At 43.2% G+C, this 25,851-nt stretch overlaps 2 protein-coding genes across 2 annotated transcripts in view; one reads left to right on the forward strand and one right to left on the reverse strand.

The window, feature by feature from the left end:
- grin2da (glutamate receptor, ionotropic, N-methyl D-aspartate 2D, a) overlaps nt 1-25,851 on the forward strand; it is a gene marked incomplete at both ends in the record, with an annotated part of 226,422 nt that overhangs the window by 101,759 nt on the left and 98,812 nt on the right. The window lies entirely within an intron of this gene.
- On the reverse strand, nt 11,810-13,141 carry LOC311061210 (zinc finger protein ZPR1-like; the record flags this gene model as incomplete). Its single annotated transcript, XM_084079764.1, has 1 exon — nt 11,810-13,141. The coding sequence occupies one exon, from the start codon at nt 13,139-13,141 to the stop codon at nt 11,810-11,812; it is 1,332 nt and encodes a 443-aa protein (XP_083935890.1).

Raw genomic sequence — 25,851 nt, forward strand, 5'->3', positions numbered from 1 at the left:
CCAATTCGGGCGGTTCAGACAGAACCTCGTCCCCCAGAAGTTCGAACAGGAAGGTGGAGAAAAAGGTGGTGGGCTTGGTACCACTTTCAACCGATTCTTTAACACCGACTATACGTGCATTCCAGCGGCGACCCCTCGACTCGATATCCGAGGCTTTAGCACGCAGCTTCGCGTTGCTAGCCGCTAGCTCCGCGCATGCGGCCTCCAGGGAAACTATACGATCACTGACCAAATCCGCGTTAGACTCTAATGAAGTAATACGCTGGCCATGATCAGTTATAGTGGTGTGTATAAGGTCAATTTTAGATTCAAGCGTTGCGATGCTTGTTTTAAAGTCAGCCGAAAGAGCCGTCCTGTGGTCTTCTAGTAGGCTAGTCAGGGCCTCCATGCTGATGTCTTTAGTGGCGGCGGTACCGGCTTTCATCGAAATAGTATCTTTTTTGACGTGTGCGGAAGCCCTAGTGTTCATTTTCTGATATCAAGACTGAATCGCAAACTTTTTTAATTCAAACCATACCATTTATGAGGAAGGTAGTGGGGTTTCTGTTTAGGTAGAGTTATGAAGCGGGGGAGCAGAGAGAGGACGCGTCTACTCCTCACCCTGCATTACCGGAAGTCCATGAACGCCCTACTTGAGCATATTACAGCCTCACACAAAAGTATCTAAAGTAGCAGATCTGCAAGCTTTGAGCTTGTAGATCTGCTACTTTAGCTAGTTTTGAATTTGAATCCTGAAAAGTAACAGATTTGGACATATGCGGTTTCCACCCGACAGACGATATACAGTAATTTACTCTGATCGTGCACTTAAGTAACCTGATCCTGTGCTGCCTTTCCTTCCCTCATTTCTCTTACTGTTTCTCTCTACATCTGTCTTTCTCTCACTGATCAACTCAATTAATTTTGCTTCATTAGCATCAATGTTATAGATAAACTTACCTCCCCAAAGCAGTTTAACATTTCAAAATAAGGATAAGAAGACTAGGTCAAAACCGTGCATGAGACACTTGGGGGGGCTTTTTTAAAGAGAATTTTTGGGGTATTTGTATGGTCCTGAGGGCAAAGAGAGGAAGGATATGCAAAGCGTGACTGGGGTTGGAGTCAAACCAGGTCCTCGCCACTCACAGGAAGCATGGCACCCTGGACTGGAGGGCTTTTCATTTTGAAATTATGGATCTCTCTCTCTCTCTCTCTCTCTCTCTCTCTCTCTCTCTCTCTCTCTCTCTCTCTCTCTCAACCTAGAAAGAAAACTGTATGTATAAACACTAACTTTGAATTATTGCAATCGGTTGAGGTAAATAGAAGGTTTTATTGAGATATCTGAAGGGCTGTCATTGATAGCTATGTAATTTTTCATGTGGACGGAACCAACCAGGTGCTCACGGGAGATAAAAGTAGTAAATAGTATACTAAAAGGTCCTGGTACTGTAGGTACTTCTAGGATCAGCAGGAACAAACACTGAAGAAAACAAAAGTTAAAACGCCGAAGGTCAACGTGCAAGCGGCAAATTGCTTTTGCCGCTTGCACTGTGCTGCTTGAACTCGCAATGCCTTAATAGCAGCAATATGCTGCATTTGGGGCGATTCCATTTATTTATTTATTTATGACTGATATTGCCCTAATGTGTTTTCCTCATTCTCTCCCATACTTAACTCCCTCCCTCCCTATCTTCAAGTCAGGTCAGCTGGCCAATGTCCATAGCTGCACTTTTCTGTTTCATTCATTCATTCATTCATTCATTCATTCAAATGGCAGGTCAGTCCCTCTGGTCCCACAATTAACCCATTAAGACATGAGGCCGATTCTACGAAATGTCTTATAAATCCTAACATTGCTATATCAGTGTTTCTCAAACTTTTTCATGTCAAAAGACCCCAAAATGGGTTACATGGCGGCTTTCCGACATGTCGCCTTTCCGACGTTAACGAACCCTATACCTAACCCTCACCCTAACCCTAACCGCACGCGGAAGCCACTAGTCGGAGTGGCGAGATGTCGGCGTGGAAGACGGTTACCCCCAAAATGATATGCACTATTTGGCACCTGGAACAAAATATTTTGTTCCAGGGACCTCCAGAAGCAAAGATTTCAGTTACAAATGTTTGCTTTAAAAATATATGTATTCAAAGATTTGCAAAAAAAAACAAAAACATTTTTTCGAAAATAGCAGATCTACAAGCTCGTAGCTTGTATGTCTGCTATTTTTGAATAGCCAAATACATCTAAAATGACACAGATGCGTTCCTGGTCCTAATACTGTAGGTTAAAGCATGTGTCATTCATGTCTTCATCCTAGCAGTGTGCCTATCATTCATTCAGTCATTCTGTTATTCATTCATTGACTCTTGATTCATTCAGATAACAGACAGACAGTGAGTCGGTTAGACTCGCTCTCTCCTTCAAAACCGCAAACTCTCTCTCTCTCTCTCTCTCTCTCTCTCTCTCTCTCTCTCTCTCTCAGGTAATTAATTCCCCCTACTACCCCCTACTCTCCTCTATCTCTCGTCCCATCGATGCGTCTACATCTAAGCTCTTCCACCTCATCTCCACATCTCTCTGGCTCTCCCGCCGGGGCTCGGCGCTCTCAAAGGCACCGTATGCATCATTTTGCATGTAAATTGGATAATTGGATACACACACATAATGCATAAAGCACGAGATGGAGAGATGCACGCATTGAAAGAGACAGCAAAGTAGCACACGGGGACACCTTGCACAAAACGCGCACACACACACACACACACACACACACACACACACACACACACACACACACACACACACACACACACACACACACACACACACACGTATTGTATTAAATCACCAATGTGTAACATGCTTGATATGCATGATAAGTTGGAGTCACACTCATATGCATTCATGCAAGCGGAAATGCAGGCAGGCACGCACACACACACACACACGCATTATGCAGATGCATACATATACGTGACCTGGCATCCTGGCAGAGAAACTCAACTGATAGACTAACGTGTACTCATACACAGCGCGCACGCACACACACACACACACACACACACACACACACACACACACACACACACACACACACACACACACACACACACACACGCACTGCGCACTAAACTCAACAGCTGGTGCTTTATGCTGAGTCGTAGCTCTGTTGGCAAACAGCTCACCTGTCAGTTCACTCTGGGTTTAAGAACCCTCGTCTGCCCTTCACTGACAGTGGTTGAAAGAACATTTACCTCCTAAGTCAATGCATAGTTCTCAAACTTTTTTTGTGTCTAGGATCCCCAAATTTGACACACATTAGCCGGCGGACCCCCATTTGAAAAGGTTTTGTGCCAGGGACCCCTGGCACAAAAACAATTAAGATAGAAGATGTACAAAAATGTTCAGTGTGTAACAACGTACAAAACATAACACTTGCAAGCATAACAAACAGAAAATAAAATGGACATTCAGCACTTAGCATTTCGACAAAACAGAATTGACAACAACGTACACATCACCAAAAAGAAGCCAGCATCACCCGACAACCAGAACTCCAGACATTATTTCCATGCAACAACACATACTATCCAATAAATTGAAGCCCATTCTGAGCCGAAACACACCATCAGACCCCCATCATAATAGAAATGGTATCCATTTAGCAGTCTATATCGTTGGTTCACAAACGTTTTCAGACACAAAACATTTAGTGTCTCCCTGAACAACCTTCTGAATTTCCCACCTGTCCTATTTAATAGTGAAAATAGCCACCAAGCACACAGCGTGTCGCAATGCGACTATAGATCGGCTATTTTCACTATATCTTACAGTAAGTTTCTTAACATTTTTGGATTTTTTTTATTATTATTATTATTTTTAAGATCTTTGATTTTTGAAAAATATTTTGATTTTTAAACTTTGTAGGAAACGTAAAAGAAAGAGAGATATTTACTTACGACCCATAAAAATGGGTCTGTGACACAAAAATAGGTCCTGATCCATGGTTTGGGAACCACTGGTCTATGACAATCAATCAAATGCTGCCAGTTGACCACAGTGTACCACAGCCAGTTTCAGATGTGGCTTTCTAGTCCTTGACCAATAGCCTGCTTCCTATAGTTGTACTTCTCCCACCACTGTTCATTGAACAAGTCAGGTCAATACACATCAGTGTGTGTTTACTCAGACCAGAGCTGAGCTCACAGTGAAGAGCTTAGTTTTAACATCACACTGCCCTTATGTCTCTGAACGTTTACTCACACATAATGGACTTTAAATACGCACGCACGCACATTTATAACACTTTGGATTGACAAATTGAGGACACTAATTTTGTCCTCAAATGAAATGTCGTCTCCAAGCATTTGGTTTAATGGCCACCATTTGTCCCCAAATGGCCTATCTATGCGAGGAGTGAACACACACACACACACACACACACACACACACACACACACACACACACACACACACACACACACTCACACTCACACTCACACTCACACACACTCTCTCTCTCTCTCTCTCTCTCTCTCTCTCTACCTTAGGGGCCTTGCCTTGGTGTTGCCCCGTCCTGTCTTTGCTAATGAAACAAGTCACATCAACGTGACGACAAGCGTGAAGAGCTAATATCTCTGTGTGTGCGCGTGTGTGTGTGTGTGTGTGTGTGTGTGTGTGTGTGTGTGTGTGTGTGTGTGCGCTTATCGCTGTGTAAATGAAGCAGCAACGGGTACATAGTGTGCGTTGGTCCCATTGCTGTTTAAATATCAGACCTCCTTTCTCCTCTCCTCCGATCCTCTCGTTCTCCTCTTCTAAATCTCTCATCTCTCATTCTGTCCTTCTGTCCCTCTGCCATCCTGACCTCCATCTTCTCTCTATTCATCCCCATATTCTTGTTTATTCCCGTCTGTCCTTCTTTTGCCCGTCTTTCTGTCCCTCCCCTCTTTCAGATGTCCTTTTCCTTAACTTCCTCTCCTCCATTGTACCTCTCTCCCTGGCTGAAAGGTAGATAGATAGATAGATAGATAGATACTGTAGATAGATAGATAGATAGATAGATAGATAGATAGATAGATATATCCTCAGAGTTACTTCAGGGGTCTCCAAATCTTTGTGTGATTCTTTAAAAAAAAAGGAGGAAAAGCCTTTATTTATTAAAAGGCAAGTGCCAACTTGTTTCGACCTCGGAAGGTCTTCATCGGGGCGAAATGCACTGCCTATGGTTTGATAGTTTGACCGGAGTATTGCGGTGGACGGACCTCATTTGCATAACATTGAATTCCACAAAGTTTATGCAAATTTCAGGATGGGGCGACTGATGGAAAAAACTGTCCGTGTCGTACCCATCATGCACCGTGTGGTCGCATCCGATGCTCACCGCAGGGGATCAATTGCTTCCGTCGACGGATTCAGTGTGTCTGTAGCTTAACGGAATGCACATTATTGTTGCTGTTACTGTTCAGAAAAATGTTCCAATGGATCCAAAGTAGTAGTTATTATTTATTCACAAGCCTGTTAACTCATTGAGTGCCAGAATTAATTAAGTCAGCCAGTGCCAGTGTTTTGAGAATTTTTACTAACCTTTCAAGAGCCACAGAATATTTTTCTCCAGGATGATCTACACACCAAGTGTCGCAAAAGACGGAGGAGTGTCTCTGCTACCATTGGAGAAAAAAAAGCGCGTCACCGCGACCCTCTGTTCTTTAGTTATTGGCTGTTGAATATACTGTAGCTTGTTTTCGCCAAAAACGCAGAAAAAAACAAGAAAGCAGAGAAAATTGTATTTTTCTAAAATCCTTTAAAGAGGTGGTGCCATGGTTTTGCACTTTTTCATGTGTCTATGAGGTTGATAGAACTTCATTAAGCCCCCTGGTGGTGTTTTTATGGGGTTTTATGTATTCTCTGACTATTTGGAGTTTCTACCTGGAGGCTGAAACCTTGAGGGTCAAACGTGCCAATAGAAAAACAGCCCTTTAGTGACATAGTAAAATTATACCCTCCCAATCATTATCATAACACAACAGGTGTGGGCATGAGGAGGAGTAGGTGCTAAGGTGAGAACCAGGTATACTTAATGAACTGGAGGAGTGTCCACATAAAAACATAATTTTAACAATTTCTGTACACTTTTTTTTTGAAAAAAATCTTCCTCCTAGTATAACCATAATACCTGATGATTATGTTTTAGGGGGGGAAATCACTGAAAATCACGGCACCCCGTCTTTAACATTAGATCAGAGTTTGTTGTGATCACATTATTTCTGGGTCTACTGTCCTCCAGAAGTCATAGGATCATAGGATATGTTTCACTAGTTCTATTAGTATAAAGCCCACAGACAGACTTAACCACTTTCACTTCCATGTAAAAACAAAATCGAAAATAGCACAAAAAAAAAAAGATCTACAAGCTCACAGCTCACCCTCAAAGCTTGCATTAATTACGTTGAAATATTATGGAGATACAAGGTTTCTCTCCCCGACAGCAACGGAACGCGTTTGCCATCCTCCTCCGTTCAAATGACTGAGGGGCAAATTGTTCCTCTGTGCTGGTGTGACTGCAAATATTGGCTTTTCATTGGCTACAATGGCTAGATGTACCAAGTGTTTTGTCGTTTGCCATACATATCAAACAAGCTGGCCATCTTTTCCCTTAATCCATTATGACCTGGAAAGCATCTGTCATTTTAGATTTGTTTGGCTATTCAAAAATAGCAGATATACAAGCTCATAGCTCATAGATCTATGAGCTTGTAAATTCTTGACAATTTGTGCTCGACAATCTTTGAATATACATATTTTTTAAATTGAACATTTTTAACTCCAATATTTGTTTCAGGGGGGTCCCTCGAACATTTTGGGGGGTCCTTGTCATGAAGAAGGTTTTAAGCACCACTGATACATAGCACCATACGTTTTTTTCTGAAAACTGGATTTAGAAGACACTTGTAGAATCCCCCAGAAGCAAAGATTTGAGTTACAAATGTTTGCTTTAAAAAAAATATATATAGTCAAAGATTTGCTAAAGTTTTGCACGATAAAAAAAAACAATAGCAGATCTACAAGCTCATAGGGCTATGAGCTTGTATATCTGCTATTTTTGAATAGCCAAATAAATCTTAAAATGACACAGATGCGTTCTCGGTCTTAACGGGTTAACATAAACAAATTAGCTGGAGGCGTTGGGGATGATTACTTGACAGCTTGTTTCCGACAATGTCTCCAGACTCTTTGTTGGAGCATAAACGCCTCAGTCTCTCAGAAGACACTTTTCACACAACGACGTCTATCAACAATGGTTCTTATGATTATAAAAACAGCCTTCAGGGAGAGACGAGACATGAGCGGGAAACAGAGACAGAGACAGAGGGAGGGAGAGACAGAGAGAGAGAGAGAGGGAGGGAGAGAGGGAGGGAGAGAGGGAGAGAGAGAGAGATCGGCAGCACATTGTGTTGAATGGAATGGTTTCATTCATGTCCTCCCTGATGTTCCTTTCAGTCCCTCCGGGGCGGGGGGAAAAGAAACGAAAAGAAAAGAAAGAAATGCAAATAGTTGATCCTTCAGTACTACTGTAAACCATATTGCAATCAAAGGCTGCTCTCTGGATGAATGATTCTGTATTTGTCAGCAGGAGCTCTCCACTCTTCCTCTTGAGAGCATGAAATAATGATTGGCCAAGGCTGATTTCTCTTTAAGTTCTGTATATTTTACCCCCACCACTTTGATTTATATTTCATTTATACTGTATGTACTTCTATACTGTACTGTACATGTGTCTTCTTCTATGCTCTCTGTGCTCTTTCTCTCTCTCTCTCTCTCTCTCTCTCTCTCTCTCTCTCTCTCCCTGTATGTGTGTGTTTCACAAAGAAGGAGTGATGTTAGCTTTTATGGCTTATCACAAGCATCCCCCAGCGCACGTAGCATTCGCTATTACTCAGTTTGCTCGGATGATGCAGCGAATAGGGCCCCCAATTCTCCCCTCTCCCTTTTCTTTCTTTCTTTGCTCTCTTTCTCTCTCTCTCTCTGTGTGTGTGCGTGTGTGTGCGTGTGCGTGCACGTGTGTGTGTGTGCGTGCGTGCATGCGCACGTAATGAAATGCAAACATTATTCCAGCTCAGTTTACGACCCCAACCAAACGTCCTCTCCCTTGTGATGGCTTACATGTTTCCTGGCGGAATGGAAGTCACCCCCAGCAGACTGTAGCATACGGAATGCGCTAGCATTGTAGCGGATGATGAATTATGAATGGTGTTTCATGTAGCATGATGAATTATGAATGGTGTTTCATAGAGGAATCAATGAGCACACAAAGTCCACCAGGAGCATGAGGTGGAAAGCAACCAAGTACATTTATGAGTACCGTTTTCTGTTATTGTGTGGGAAAGCTTTTGCAGGAAGATAGCCGATCGACAAGCTCACTACGCGTTGCGAGCTTGTCGATCTGCTATTTTCTGCGAAAGCTTTCCTCACAATACGGATGCTGGGGTTTAAGTGGTTAATAGTTCTACTCCACTACATCTGTACATTTTGTACATTTTACTACACTACAATATTTGACAACTTTAGATTATTAATATAAAACATATATTAACCGCTTAAAACTCCTATATTCTATACTTAGGCTATTTTTACTTTGTTCTGTAAGTTTATTTTGATGACAATATATTTTGTTACTTTTACTCAAGTAAAATTCTGAGAGAGGGAGAGGGAGAGGAGAGAGAGAACGAACAAATAGACACACACTTGCCTTTTCTCTTGATGGTAATTCTTATTCATGTCATGTCCATGCTTTCATGTAACAATTTTCAATTAAAATGTTATTCCATCAATGCTACTGCATATCTGCCGCATTATGCACAGCAAAATCCTGAGTTGTTTGCTATTTTTTTTATCGACCCATAGGATCCATTTTTACATTGAGAGATCAAAGAAAAGTAATGCTGAGAAATAGTTTAATTCCATTGGTAGGAGGGAGAGAATGTTACCGTACATTTATGCTGTTCATATATATATGGTATATATCCCTAGATCTCCCTCTCTCGTACTTTATTTCTCTCTCTCCACCATTTATCACCATTTCTGTATCTGTCTTTATATCTCCACCCCTCTCTTTCTCTGTCTCTCTCATTTGACCCTTTCTCGATCTCTCTTCTGTCTCGTTAATGTCTCCGTCTCTCTCTGTCTCTCTCTGCTTCTGTGAATGGGCCTTTTAGTGTGCACTGCTGTTGTCATGGTGACACAGAAAGCTTCTCTGCAGCAGAGTGCAAAGTGCTGAGCGTCTTGACTGGCACGCACACGCATGCACACCAAAACACACAATACACGGACCAACTGACACACACATGCACACCAATACCAATATACAGACCAACTGACGCACACATGCACACCAATACACACCAATACAGACCAACTGGCACACACATGCATACCAATACACACACCAACTCGCACATGCATGCACACCAATACACATCAATACACAGGCACAGGCACGCTCAAAAACACATGGATACATGCACGCACGTGCAAGTGCCCACACGAACAGTACACACCAGTGTTAATTTCAACGACTAAAACATATCTACTAGATCTACAGTGCTCACCTTTCAAATACAAAGAAAAACATTACCAAAGATGGCGGCCGCAGCTGCCTAGAAAGCTGAACTACAGTGTCCAGTTAGGGACAAAAAGGTGATGTTTGCTGAAACCACAGCTGAAAGAACTTTGCAACACCGACAACAGACATAAATAGGCTACTGCCTTACGCCAACACACTGTGGTGCTTGCTGGAAGGCACTTGTTGTCAACGAACACGTCCAGTTGTCTTCTTGCGTTTCTGTTGTTAAGATGGTATACCACCTCCGGAGATAGGCTACCAGGGTGCCCATGTCTTGGTTGAGATCGCTTAACATGTTGGTCGTCTCAGCATGGCGGCCAGGTCGTCTGCGTAGCGTAATGTTGTATCTGTTATGTTGTAGATGTTAAACGGCATCGGGGAGAGAACAGACTCCTGCGACACAACACATTCCTCAGTCATCTGAGCCTGCTGCACTGGCCATCACTGGTCTGTAGGGTGAAGCTGTGGTTTGACAGCATCTCCATGAGTCCATCATGAAGTTCACCATAATCCGCCGATCTTGGGATAGTCCTGAGCAACTTCAGGTGGAGTCCACGGTGTCAGACAAAGTCGTATATGTGACTGCCAAAGTCCAGCAACTCTACCTCAGCTTTCTCGTTGTTCTGGAAGATGTCTTCGATGACCTGTGTAAGTAGTGTTACCTGGTCCACCGTTAACCTTCCCAGACGGAAACCGACTTAGTGTCTCCGCCAGGAGACTATGTTTTCGTTCTCGTCCTTCCGTGTGTCCACCAAGCTAACATTGGTCAAGCTTCACGTGACACGTGACAATATGTTGAAAGGGTGTGCTTTGATTGGCTAGCGAGACGCATGATGAAATAGAGACCCATAAATAGGTGTGTCACTTCAAGATCATTTATATCTTTTGAAGAGAGGTAAGACAGGATTAATCAGGAACAGTACTGGCGGAGACCTGTGCTCCGAGGAGCACTTTTTCTAGTTCACTCTGTAGCCGTGGGTCCACCACTGGGTCGATGCGGCTGTGGATCATCCTCTCCAGAATCTTGAATCGACCCTTGGGGTCAATCTTTCTCAGGTTTGCTTGGCTTCAGAAGGGTGAAGACAGATGTGCAGTGCCAGACGTCCGGAAGCACCACGAGAAGAACGATGCGCTCTGGTGGATGATGAACTCTTGGATGGATGATGTCATACACATACATTTAAAAAGACACTTACATATCGTTGCTGTCGGGCAGAAACCTCTTATCTCCATATTATAACTTTTAGTGTTTCTTTCATAAATGAACGCGGATCTGCTACTTTTGATGCTATTGGAATTTGAATCCTGAAAAGCTACTGGTTTGAACATACAGTATGAGGTTTCCACCCGACAGAGACGATTTATAAAGACACACACTTGTACAGACACATACATTTATTCAGTTTATTTTTAAACAGACGCACGGACGCGCACACGCGCGCACACACACACACACACACACACATTTACACATTTACACATTTACACAGACACATACATTAATAAAGTCACACATTTATACAGACAGACACATTTGTAAAAAAAAATACAAATACAAAAAGATGAAAAAAGACACATTTATACAGACACAGCTGGTTTGATCTTTGGTGTTGTTTTCTGGAGGATCTGTGAGTCATTTGTGCCTGGCTGCCCACGCACACACACACACACACACACACACACACACACACACACACACATTTGTCTACCGTACTGTATCTGTGTGTCTACCTACTGTATGTGTCTGCCTGTAATCCTTGTCTCTCACACACTCTTGAGTCATTCTCTCTCTCTCTCTCTCTCTCTCTCTCTCTCTCTCTCTCTCTCTCTCTCTCTCATATATATCTCTTATGCCAGTCTACAAATAGACGAAGATGCATTCTTTATGTATAATTTAGATTGCTGTGCATATAATCAAATCAATCACTCATGCTCACTGCAAACAAACACTGGATATATGGAATTTAAATTGTAAATATAAATAAATGATACCCACTCATACTTTCAAGGAATTTGACTCGGGAGGTTGGTGCATTGCATTAGGCTAAGAAAGGAAATAAAATATGAATAACATTCAATAACACAAATATCACAGTCCGTGCAGCAGTAAACAAAATGTTGAATATCGTCTCTGTCGGGTGGAAATGTCCAAAACGCTTACTTTTCAGGATTCAAATTCAAAAACAGCAAAAGTTGCATATACACACAATTCACTGTGCCTCATAACCCTCGGTTTTCATATCATTCAGTCCCAGATCTTCGTTCTGCTCAAAGGTGCGGTCGTATTTCTCGATCTTCATCTCGGGGTCAGGGTCTGGGGCGTAGACATTCTGGATGTAACTGTTACCGACCGGGTCATCCAGAACCAAGTGGACATCCATTTCTCCGGCCATGATCTTGTCAAGCTTCTCCCCGAAGAGCTTCAGCTTGTCCATTCTGTCCCCAAAGCTGCTGTCACCACACATGAACGGGTTCTTGGAAACAATCAGATTCTTGATGTCCATGAGCAGTCCCTCTAGGGTGGTGAACTTGCCTCCCACATTCGCCATGCCCAGCTCGAACCCCAGCTCAGGGATGAGCACGTTGCAAGTCTCGGACTTCAGCAGGTCTCTGGACATGTCTGAAGGGTCGGTGAGGTGCAGGGTGATCCGTGTGCCCAGGTCCTCCGTGGCCCCTCCGGACTTCACCTCGTTGGTCCTGTGTCCGCACTCGTCACAGTTGGTGGCCATGATGATGACCTCCTTGAAGTGGGGGATCTGCACCAGCTTCATGTTTGTGGAGGCGGGCGCGTTGCACTCTGGACAGTTTGTGTTGAACACCAGAACCTCGTTCCGCATGCTGTCCAGGTCGTTCCCACTGGGCTCCTCTTCCAGCTCATCTCCAGCTGCGATCCCCAGCTGCTCGTCCTGCTGGGCGGTCCGCTTGAACCGGGTGGCGGTGAGAGCCTCGTCCTTCTGGGGGGCCACTGGGTTCTCCACGAAACTGTTCCCGGACGGATCCTCGATGATCAACGTGAATTCCTCCTCCACCTCTTTCAGCCGTTTCAACTTCTCGATGAACTCGTCTATTTTCTGGGCAACGTCGGGGGCCGTGGCCCTCCTGGCGGGCTGGTCCTGCTCCAAGCCGACCACGGCTCGGTCCAGGAGGCCCTCGATGGTTGACAGGGAGCCCTTCTGCGTGAACGCGGGGATCTCGAACTCGACTTCGGGTATTCTGGTGGTCGCGCTGTCCGATTTGACCACCTCTCGGTTCAAGTCCTGCTTCGACTGCACTTTCAGCGTGTAGCAAATACCTTTGTCCTGTATCCGCCCTGCGGACTGGATCTCCGCGTTAGACCAGTTGCAGTGTGGACAGCTGAAGGAGCTGATGATCACCTCCTCGAAGAAGGGGATCCTGGTGAGCAGCATCCGGGTGACGCCGTTCTGGTAACAGTTCATACACAGACTCTCCATCTCGCTGGGAAGAAAGTCTTTGTCGTCCGCGCTGATATCCTTGAATACATTCCTGCTGCCACGCACATTATCGTCCGTTATCACCGACATTGTTATTACTCCTCTCCTCAAAACGAACCCTTTAAACAGCTCAAACTGCTTGAAAGCGCCGTATTGTTCTCGCTCAGAGATATTTATCTAGAACGTTCTGGTAACAAACCCTCTAGAACGCACTAGAACGTTCTGGTAACAGACGCTCGCCTTCTATACACGTTGCTTGACTGACAGCTACTCTCACATCACGCCACGTCACTATGACAACATAAACATAAACAAACCAAGAGTCAGCTCCATATATGGGCACATACTGATGGCATAAAGAATCTTCATAGGCATAAAAGGGACAAGGACTGACAGATACAGAGATCTCCTTATACCTGTATGGACATAAAAGGGACAAGGACTGACATATACAGAGGTCTCCTTATATGGGCATATCAGCATGCCCATGTATGGGCATATACTGATGACATCATGGATCTCCATATATGGGCATAAGAAGGACACATATTGAAACAGACATTTTCAAAAGGAGGTCCTCATCCCTCGAATAAAGTTCATTCCTGATGCTGGACTTTTCACTTTTGACTGGGCCAGGCGACAGTTTCCAGTCCGCACTGCTTTCGCCACCACCATCAACAAATCACAAGGGCAAACACTTACAACAGTTGGGGTCTGGCTTCGATCCCCTGTCTTCACTCACGGACAGCTCTATGTTGCCAGTTCAAGAACCGGTGACCCAGCAGCCCTGAAGTATGCCATACACCAGCAGGAAAACCACACTGAAAACGTCACTGAAAACGTGGTTTTCACAAAAGTGCTTCTTCCCTACTGAGGTAAGGCTGTCGCATTCTTCCATGTGTCGTTTCTGATTGCTCTACATTACTAACAATGCCTACAACTTCACACAAACATCACTGTCTTCACTCTCACATGATCCATGGTGGACGTCTCACATTGTGTGCTTGACTCCTGCCTTCGCCTTTTCTCCCATTCTGCAGGCTCTGCCATGACAACCTGTGGGCCTGACGACGTCGCCACTGTCTTTCACACCATTTCATTCGTATACACCTTTTACACCAATAAACTGCTCACTTCATCTCCTGCCATTTGGTCTCTCTTTTAACATTGTACACCACTGCACACTGCTCACAGGTCTGCCATGCCAGGTGTGAGTAATCACAAAGTGGGTTTGGGTCATTGCAGAGGTGATGCACGTCACCTCTTTGTGAAGTGGGTATTTTCAAAGCCTGCCGTGGATTTAAGGGAGCACAAAACTCTCTCTCACACTGTGAGGTGCCTGTCATGGGGCACTGCCAAGTGGACGACGCGTGGGCCCGAACTTCTAGTATGTATACAATTTGAATCCTGCGCCATGTCGGTTGTCAGTATGTTGTATGTACGTTGCATCACTCCGAATATGGACACAACGCCAGTGTGACGTAATCTCACGACAGCATGACATCACGCATGACATCACATCCTACCTATAAATTCTAGGATGCCGTCAGATCGCACCAGTTCGACGGCTTCCATAGTGGGTTTTGGTCATTGGAGAGGTGATGCACGTCACCTCTTTCTGAAGTGGGTACTTTCAAAGCCTGCCGTGGATTTAGGAGAGCACAAAACTCTCTCTCACACTGTGAGGTGCCTGTAAGGTGGCACTGCAAAGTGAACGACGCGTCACGCGGCCCGAACTTCTAGTATGGGTATAAAAGAGACACAGACAGACTGGTACAACGTCTACTCTGACAAAGCCCTCGACACTATGACTCAGACATATTGGTCGGATCGGCAGTGCGACGTATAGGTGTGAGGGCCGCCTAGCGGCCTGAACCTCTAGATGTGACTCTAGTTATAACAAAAACACCTGTTTTCATGATGCTATTTGCCTTAGTTACAACCCGTTGGAAAAGATGATGCTGAGGGGCCCTGATGATATTTTTGAGAACATATTGACCTGAAACAAGCATTTTGGTCCAGGCACTGGGCTCTATTATTTGTTGATGAGATTGCCTGAAGGTGAGAGAGCATTGTTTTGCAGCTTTTTGGAGCTAATTGAAAATGACTCCCAGGCTGCCAACTTCTCAGAAAATCTTGGAGTGAGATTTGATTGAAATGTTTTTTGGAGCCCATTCGGGGTCACCTCTGCATGCCAAAGACAGTCTTTTTTTTCCAAAACTAATTTATTATTCATTTATTCACACCTCCATTATGTTTAAAAACAAAATGTGGATCTTCACAGCACCAACCAGATAACCACGCATTTAAAAAGCACCGGTTCATGACACGGATTGATTACTGTTTTTTCTTATCTGAGTTGACTTTTCAACAACGTAGTTTCCACTCCCACACAATGCCTTCTGGCAGCCTCAATAAGCCTGGTTATCGCCACCTATTCAATGCTTATTCTAATGCCAGATATATTGTCTGCTTAAAAAGATCATTCTTACATACTGTATATCATCAACATACCGTATATTTGAAAAAAATAAAACACAGGCACGGAGGTTTGTATAAAGAAGAGTCTTGTAGTTGGCTGGAGTAACAATCAGCTGGTAGCTTATCTGCTACAAGCTGTACTCATTGTTACACACAGACAGTGGTGGAAAAAGTACTCAAAAGTATCAATGGTAAGTAGTAAGTAGTAGAAGTTAATGTATGTTTTATAATGTAATCATTTATAGCTGCAAAGTAACTAGTAACTTGTTTTCAAATAATTGTAGTGGAGTAAAAGTACAATATTTGCCTCTGAGATGTAGTGGCACTAGTGGAGTAGAAGTAAAAGTACAGTTAATCGGAAATACTCCAGTAAAGTTAAAGTACCTCAAAAGTGTACTTAAGTAAACAGTACTTGAGTAAATGTACTTAGTTACTTTACACCACTGGCACAAAGAAGAGTTTTTTAGTTGGCTGGAGTAACAATCAGCTTGTAGCTTTCTGTATCTGTTACACGCCGTACACATCAGAGAGACACCACAGCTTTCAAGATGTCCATATCTGCCACCATCAGGTGGGTGGTATATACTATATATGTATGCCAGAAGGCTGGGTGTTCTCTCTGAAGGCTGCCTGCTACGTTGATGTCAGTACCAGGCTACCAGCCAGACTTTCATGTCCAGGGGAGACGGACCTCTAGAATCTAGAGGTCATCTAGAGTCTAGATGACATGTTGGTGGGGGGTTGACAATCTCACTGACGTCTTGGTGCCCTAGGTTGGTAGATGAGATTATTACACCCACAGCACTACATATCAAAGAAAAGACAATATGACACACACCATATAATTGATGATATTGTCTCTGTCGGGTGGAAACCTCATATGTCCAAAACTGTCCAAAAATAGCAAAAGTCGCAGATCTATAAGCTTAAGTAGCTTGCGGATCTGTTACCTTTTATGCTTTTGTGTGACCGTTGTAGTATGGTCAAGTAGGGCGTTAATTTACGAAAGAACACACACAAGGTTTGAATGGAGATAGGAGGTTTCTGCCCGACGGCAACAATTTTATTCTCGCAACGTTATCAGGGCCTTATCCGTCATCTTGTCCAAAAAGCATGATCGAGTCTTTGCAAATCTATAGTGGAGAGAAGCTAAGCTGACACATAACTCTCAGTATGGAGGCAAAGCCAGGCTTATCCCGTTAAAAACGGGAAAGGATCTGTGTCATTTTAGATTTTAGCGCTGGCTATTCAGAAATAGTAGCTGCAAGCTTGTACATATTTGAACATTTTTGAAAGATCTTGAAATAAAAAAGTGGATTTTTTTTAACACAAATCTTCTCTTCTGGGGGTCCCTGGCTGGCACAAAACATTTTCAGATGGGGGTCCGCAGCCAAATACATATCATTTTGGGGGTCCTTGGCCCGAAAAACTTTTAGAACCACTGATTTCGAAGGCATTTGTAGAATCGGACTCAGGTCTTAACACTTTAAAACCAGGAACGCATCTGTGTAACCACCTATACCATAATTTTATACTTTAGCTATTAAAAATAGCAGATATACAAGCTCATACAGTGGCACCGAGTGCCACGCTTTGAGCTTGTAGATCTGCTATTTTTGAAACATTGTGAAAATGTGTGCAAATCTTTGAATATATATACATTTATAAAGCAAACTTTTTAAACTCAAATCTTTGCTTCTGAGGGTCCCAGGAACTAAATATTTTGAGATGGGGGTCGGTGGCCAAATACATATCATTTTGCGCGTCCCTTGACATGAAAAAGTTTGAGAACCACCGATTTAGCAACAGAATTGTAGAATTGGCCTCAGGTCTTAATGGGTTATAAGGAGGGCGAGGGGCGGGTTGTCGTGAGCGCACTGTCACAGCACCCGCAACCCTCCGGCGTACATATGCCACCCTCCTGACAGTGGAAGATGTGGCCATATTGAAAGCTGTGGTATGTCTGTGTACTGATGTGTTACTGCTTGTAGCAGATAAGCTAAGCAGACTGTTACTGGTGTCGAGTTGATCACTCCTGTCGACTACAACACTACTCGCTGTTTGAACCTTCCTGTCCTTACTCTGAAAGATTGTTTGATGTTTATATGTAATGATCTGTAGGATTGTATGGGAAAACTGGCAATAAATGTCTATTTCACACACAGACGCACGCACGCACGCACTGGATGAGAGAACATTGTGGCTGGATCTAATAAATAGTCCAAGCATTTTTGTATAGAGACCAGGATTAACGAAAAATATATTTTAAAATATCTTTGCATTTTATTTTAGAAATTCCATTTCTGATAGCAAGCTATAAATGCTTTGATTCTTTTTTTATTAAATTTGCACGACTGTAAAGACGAAACGGAAGCAGGGAGGAGGAATCTCATCCGCTTTATCCTCTGATCATTTTCAGAGCTTCCGTTGCTCCAGACTGTATGACAGAAGTATTTGAACATTGTTGGAGGAAACAGTCTGGCTCTCGAGACTAGTTGTGACTGACTGACAGTGTGACTGAGTTTCTTGTCCTAGTCTAGTCTTCCTCGTCTTCTCCTACAGTATGTTGTCTCTTTTCTCGCACTACAAATACCCAACCCATGAACCTATAATGGTTATGTGGTTATATATTTGATTGGTGGTATCGGTGGCTTGGTGATTCATGATTTATTTAATGTGTGGTTATGTGGCTTGGTGATTCATAATTTATTTCCTAACATAATGGAGGTGTGAATAAATCAATAGTAAATTAATGAAATGAATTGGCAACATCGGTAAGGGCCTGAAAGGAAATGTCCATCAAATCTCACTCCAAGGTGTTCTGAAAAGTTGGCAGCCCTGGAGTCATATTCAATTAGCTTAAAAACAATGCATAACTTGTCCTCTCACCTTTAAACAATATCTCATCAACAAGTTTGGTTACAAATTATAGAGCTCGGTGTTAGACCAAAAAGCTTGTTTCAGGTCAATATTATATATTCTCACAGTGTTATCAGGGCCTTCTCCATCATGTTGTCCAAAAGCTTCAGGTTGTAATTGAGGCCAATAACATTGTGAAAACAGGCGTGTGCGCTGCGTGTGTGTGTGTGTGTGTGTGTGTGTGTGTGTGTGTGTGTGTGTGTGTGTGTGTGTGTGTGTGTGTGTGTGTGTGTGTGTGTGTGTGTTATAATAGGGTAGGGTGTGTCTGTCGTCAGATAAAGTGACATGTGGGAGGAAAGGGACTGTGGTCCAGATTTTGCGAGAGAAATAAGCAACCAGCTCTATGAAAACAAGCCCAAAAAGAGGCGACTAACACATGAGCACCTTAAACTTACGTATCTACATCGGCTATTTGAGAATAACGTGTTGCGTTGTGAGCTTGTAGATCAGCTATCTTTTTTTTTTTAATCTTGAAAAACATTTTAGATACACAAATCTTGTATGGGGGTGAATGGCACAAAAAAAGTATTTTCAGATGGCGGGGTCCGTGGACAAATACATATTAATTTGGGCGTCCTTGACATACAGTACATAAGAAACAAGCCCAAAAAAAACACAACCCACATCTTCCAATATTTAAGCGACTTTATAGAAAAAACAAGCCTAAAGTCGTAAGTCATAAGCAGACCTGGCAACACTGTCTGTGGATTGAGTGGATAGGAGTATAGGAAGGGGAGGCGTAGACGGGTTTATGACCCCGGTCATAAATAAATCACTGCCTGTCAACCTGTCAAATGGCAGGGAATCATAGATCATAGAGCTCTGTCGGTCAAACACACAGTTACACACACACACACACACCTGCATGAACTCAAATGCACCCCACACACGTAGGGGTTATTGTCTCCGCCAGGCCGAAAGGCATGGCGAGAGAGTATGTTTTACCCCCTGTCCGTCCGTCCGTGTGTCCGTCCGTCATTCGATCTGTCTGTGTACAGCTAATCTCCGGCACCGTTGGCTTGCTCGCAGCGAAACTGTGCACACACAGCCCCTGGATACCAGAGCAGAACCTCTGCCCCAAATTTTTCACAGGGGCCTGTTATAGCGCCACCAGGAGGCCGATTTGTGCAAAACACATTTTTTGACAGTACTCCTACAGATATTGTCCAAAAATCCCACAAATCGGTACACAGTATCTCTATAGTCATTAAACGAAACGGGTCTTTCAAATTTCTCATATTCCATCCTGAATGGCTAAAAATGTCTTCCAAAGTTTGCAGGAGTGCACCGTTTTGAACAAAATGCCTCAAATCATGAACACAGCATGCAATTTCCGTGAAATTTTGCACGCACATTCCCATTAGGCTGAGGAAGAACTACCATTTGAACATTTTCATATCAGCCTCATGGTGGCGCTATAACAGGCCGATTCGTGTTTTTACCTATAATTGCACCGATCTGTGTAAAACTTTGTATGCACACTCCCTATAGGTCAAGGAAAAACCTTTGCCCTGCATTTTTCACATCTGCCTTTTATAGCGCCACCAGGAGGCCGACTTGTGTAAAACACATTTTTTATACTACTCCTTCCAATTTTATCCAAATTTCACGCAAATCGGTACACATGATCTCTATAGTCATGTGATCACGACGGATGTGTTTGATTTTTCATATTCCATACTGATTGGCTAAGATTGACATCTAAAGTTTGCATTATTGGCTTGTTTTGAACAAAATTCTGCAAATCATGAACGCACCGTCCAATTGCGCTCAAACTTTGCACGCACATTCACACTATGTTGAGGAACAAATGCCACCCTTTTAACATTGGCCTGTTATAGCGCCACCAACAGGTCTAATTTAGCAAAACACATGTTTTTAACAAAATGCCTCAAATCATGAATGCAGTCAGTGTCCGATTGTCGTGCAAGGCCTAAGAAGAAATGGCACCCTTTTCACGTTGGCCTATTATAGCGCCACCAGGAGGCCACAATAGCCTACCTGACCTGGTGGAGACCTGTGCTCCGAGGAGCACTTTTTCTAGTTTGATCATCTGTTTCCCAAACTGATTCAACAGTCACTCGGCCACTAAATCCCATGACCTAACTACCTAATTCCAACACACTTTGCTATAGTCTGCAAATATTTGAATACTGTATATATATATAAATATATTTTATTTTTTTAAGACAACATTTGTAACTCAAATCTTTGCGTCTGGGGGTCCCTGGAACAAAATATTTTGAGATGGGGGTCTGTGACCAAATACATATCATTTTGGGGGTTCGTGACGTGAAAAACCACTGATAGTATAGCAACATAAGTGTTTCAGGAAACTATTGGATTTAGAAGACATGTGTGGATGCGTTCACGGATTGAATGGGTTAAATAGGGGTCTAGTGTGGCCTAATGCATATAGCATATCAAACTGGGGGAGTGGGGGTCCTTCATATATTAAAAAAGGATGAGAATCATTCATTTAATCTGCTGCTCGCGTCCGTGTATGAATGCACCAGTGTTCAGGGTCAGACTGGAGGAGAAAGTGTCAGGAATGGTTGTTTTTTAAGGTGAGCTTATACAACCAGTCTCTCCACCTGTAGCCGATTGCTTAGGCACCGGAACATTGCACGCTGACCTTATAGGCAAGCTGAATATATTAGTGAATAAACCTCTGTAATTGTACATTTTGTCCACTCAGGTCAGGTTTGACCTATAGCCATACGGAAGCCTGTGTCATTGGCTTTGAAAGTTTTGTATTGCACTGCGCTCTGAGCAGATTTTGAACTTCATTGTTCATCTAGTCTCGAGTTATTAGGGAACCCATATGTCCAAAACGGTTACTTTTCAGGATTTAAAATTAAAAAACATCAAAAGTAGCAGATCTACAAGCTCAAAACGCTTCGCGCCGCGTTTTGAGCTTGTAGATCTGCTACTTTTGATGTTTTTGTGTGATACTGTAGTATGTAGGCTACAGTATGATCAAGCACGGCGTTAACTAGTTGCCTGCCAATAACGCATATTTGCGTTTTTAGAAAAAAAACGCATATATATCTTTTTTTTACATTTTTTTTTTATTTGACCCAAAGACCAAGGAGATATGATTTTTTGAAGATCTAGACTCCTATCCACTTCCTTGTTAACTTAAAACTTAAAAAATCTGTATCTTGGCTCCTGAGTACTTTTTTGTTTTTTCAATGAAAAATCTCTGGCAGAAAACTGCAAAAAAAAATCTGAAATAATTCTGGCAGTCAATGTGTTAATTTACGAAAAAACACAAGTTGAAATATGGAGTTAAGAGGTTTCTGCCCGACAGTGACATACGTAGAATAGCACTATATACTATTATGCCCCAGAGTCTTGGGTTGCCTGCACTCTCAAATATGTTCTCTTTCACATTCTGGCTGCATCTCTCCCACTCACCTTCTGGCATTCTCTGTTTTTAAATGTTATTGCTTTGTCTTTTCCTCTCCTCTCTCTCTCTCTCTCTCTCTCTCCTTCTCTCTCTACGCCAGGGGTCTTCAACGTTTTTTTTCAAGCCAAGGACCCCTTAGCCGAGAGAGAGATGAAGCAGGGACCCCCACTGCATATTGTTGCAGATTAAATCTTTTCAGAGATTTCATAGATAGCTTCATAGACTTTTTTTGACAACTCTGTCATCAGTGTATGTTGGATTCATGTTGATGTGTACTTTCAGACATTTAACCACATAAACCTTCAGTACTTAGTAAACTTGACCTTTGGCTGAAAATAGCAGATCTACAAGCTCCCAACGCGTTGGGAGCTTGTACATCTGCTATTTTCCGCAAATGGTCGCCCCAGAAAAAGGATGCTAGGATTCAAGAGGTTAATAATAAAAAAAAAGGTCCTATCACACAACAATTTGGCGGCCCTCTATAGTAACTCTGTTAGGACCCCTTAAGGGTCCCGGACCCCCTGTTGAAGACCCCTTGCTCTACGCTGGTGCTTGTCTGGAAATCCATAGATAGACTGTGAGGCAGAATGGTGGAGGACAGAGCGATTGGACTGAGATTGTGAGGCAAAAGAACAGAACAGAGGCATAAAGAAGAGATTGTGATGATTGTGTGTTGATAGCTGAGGAGGTTTAGCGAGGTTTTCAAGCTGTAGGTCTGTTGTGCAAGAGTGTTTTAAGGCAACACAAAAAAAGACATGAGAAAAGAAGATAATGGAGGAGAGGAGAGGAGAGGAGAGGAGAGGAGAGGAGGTTGGCATCCCTACAACAGTGAGTGTGTATATGACTTATGGCCATGGCATTGCTATATGTCTTAAGTGTCTTATGTATCATTTCTGGGGGATGAAGGCTGGGAAATGGGGCTCGAAAATGAAATCAGGGGAAGAGAGGAGGTGTGCATTACATTGACACTGTGGCTGTGGGGAAAACATACTCCTCTCTTTCCTGGTGAGGGTGCGTAGTTCTCTACACCAGTGGTTTCCAACCTTTTTAGCTCAAGATCTAAAAAGAAATTAGATGTTGCCCGGGACCCAAACTAGTGAAAATAGTAGATCTACAAGCTCACAACGCGCCGTGTTGTGAGCTCACTACTTATAATATAAGCTCACTAATAAGCTCACTATTTATTTATGGAAATTATTATTTGTTCATTTTATTTATCAAATGCTATATTTAAATGTTGTAATTGTTTTGAGTTGATGAAAAGTTGTGATTTCTTTGTTAAAGACACTTTTAAAATATATATATATATTTTTTATAATGTAGGAAACAGGAAAAAAGGGTGATATTTACTTGCGACCCATAAACCCATAGGTCCCGACCCACTGTTTGGGAACCACTGCTCTATAGACCATAATTCCCTGCAGATCCCAATAACAACACTTGTCGAAAGCAGCAGGTCATGGAGTCCATTTGGACCCCTGGTGGTCCCTGCTGGACCCGACAACGACGTCGAGAAGAACCAGTGCTTTAGATGGACGCTTGCTGTTATAAAAGCCTCGTCCCCCAGGTTCTCCCCCACCGCATGTTTTGTGTGTGTGTGTGTGTGTGTGTGTGTGTGTACACGCGTGTGTATGCGTGTGTGTGACATCATCAAGAGTGCAGTACATGTGTTAGGTCAATGTTACACAAGAACCTGATGCTGAAGAAACATGCTCTGTGCGAGTGATGGGCTTTTTGTACTCCTCTGAGGTGTGTGTGTGTGTGTGTGTGTGCGCATGCTTCTGACAAGCTCAAAGAGCATGTCAACATGTTGTTTGACGTGGCTTAGCTGCAGGCAGGCAGGCACTTTGTAGGACGATGATTAGAGTGGGTTTTATTTTTTCCTTTAGCTGCCGGGGTTTGAAAACCAGTTAGCGTGCGTTTGACTGCTGGCCTTGAATCTGATTCATTCAGCAGCACCTGTGTGTCACTTGACAATCCACCCCCCCCCCCCCCCAACACACCCTCCCTTCGCCTTCACCCTGCATTTACTGTCTCGCTCCACTGTGCTGGCTAATAAAGCGGAAATGCCTTGAAGTCAAAGAAACGTCACCTTCTACAGGTTGGAAAGAAAGACTGAACAGCCTCGTTATCAGGGTTATATCGGGGTCAGCCTAATGGGACCGGGGGCTAACTCGATATAACGGGCAGCCACTTGTCCCCTCACCTCAACTTAACTACTTAAACACAACTAGAATAAGTCCCCCCTCCCTCCCACAACTACCACAGTAGGTGGTAGTGCGCGTACTTCAGAACACGCCTCTTTCAACCTCATTGCTTCCACTGTACACTGTGACTGTATCACTGTGTGTGCGTGTGTGTGTGCAAGGTCACACGTTGTGAGCTTGTAGGTCTACTATTTTCAAACATTTTTACTTTTCATTTTGGTACTTTAAGTATATTTTGATGCTAATACTTTTGTACTTTTACTCAAGTAACATTTTGAACACAGGCCTTTTACTTGTAAGTAACAGAGTATTTTTATATTGTGGTATCGGCAGTAAAATATCTGAGTACTTCTTCCACCTCTGTACCTGTTGTCAGAGTACCCACCCAGTGCAGTACTTGAGGGAACTGGCCTCCTCGGGAATGATGCAAGTTGTACTTGTTGTCAGAGTACCCCGCGCAGAACCCACTACCATACAACCTAAATATGTAGATACAGGTATCCCTGAAACTGCTGACATTGTATTGATGAATGATGTACAGTACATGTATTACGCGAATGGCGTTCCATTGTACATGCTACCTCTTATACTGGTGCAGTGGCACAAACGTGACACAAAGCTCCGCCGATGGGTAGGCATCATCCACAGACCCATGGGCAGATACAGATATTTGTGGGGGGGTTTTTGTTCTCGGAAACAGTTTGTCCGATCGACTTCCCACTGGGCACTGCACGCCCCCGGGTCATCTCGAGTACACACACCATGTTTGAAGCCAATCGGTCGGACGGTGCCGGAAGCTATGCCCAAGACAGACAGACAGACAGACAGACAGACAGACAGACAGACAGACAGACAGAGGCACTGTCTAGGTCACAGCCCTGACTGAAAAGTTGTCAAGCAGCATTATTCTACTGATGCGCTCATTGTAAGCTACTCGGCATAAGAATGGATGGTACAATCGCACAATCAGTCTGAAGTAACCGGAATTAGCTCATAATATGCTGATTGCAGAGAGAGCACTTCACTTATAGTGGTTCTTGCGCGTGCGTGCGTGCGTGTGTGTGCATGTGTGTGTGTGTGTGTGTGTGTTTAGGCCCCATCGACAATTTTACACAACATATAATTTTGGTTTGTGAGTGTCTTCACTTCAACGCAATGCTTATTTTTGTCCGTTTTGAAATTAGATGGCCGCTGGCTACGCTTTTAATGTTTTTTTTTTACTTCAGTGGTGGTTGTGGAGAGGGAGGGATGGAGAGGGAGAGAGACGTAGAGGGAGAGAGAGACAGAGAGAGAGAGAGAGAGAGAGATAGTGATAGAGATAGAGAGAGAGATAGTTAATGGGTGCGTGGGAGTTTTATTAGAAAGCTGTGATGCACTTTTAAGCTTTATGTTTAATTAAAGAAGGAGAGAGAAACCTGTGATCTGTATTACCATCATTCTTGTACAGTACATTCTCTCATTGGACTTATTTCACCTTTATTTCGCCATGTAGTCACTTGAGTTCTGAGATCTTTTTTTCCAAGTAAGACCTAGAATGGCCTGCTTTCTAGCTGGTGAAACTATAGTGAAATTAAGCCACTTTCCACACGAGAATTAGAGAGAACCAGTGGTGTAAAGTAACTAAGTACATTTACTAAGTACTCAAGTACTGTACTTGTAAGTACAATTTTGAGGTACTATACTTATACTTTACAGCTGACAATGTGTCACTTTGCGACACTAGGGCTTAGGCTAGGTGTCTAAACTGTTCCTAATTTTGCTGGGGACCCCATATAACCCCT

The sequence above is a fragment of the Gymnoscopelus microlampas genome (assembly GCF_963454915.1).
Source record: "Gymnoscopelus microlampas genome assembly, chromosome: 15".
NCBI lineage: Eukaryota > Metazoa > Chordata > Actinopteri > Myctophiformes > Myctophidae > Gymnoscopelus > Gymnoscopelus microlampas.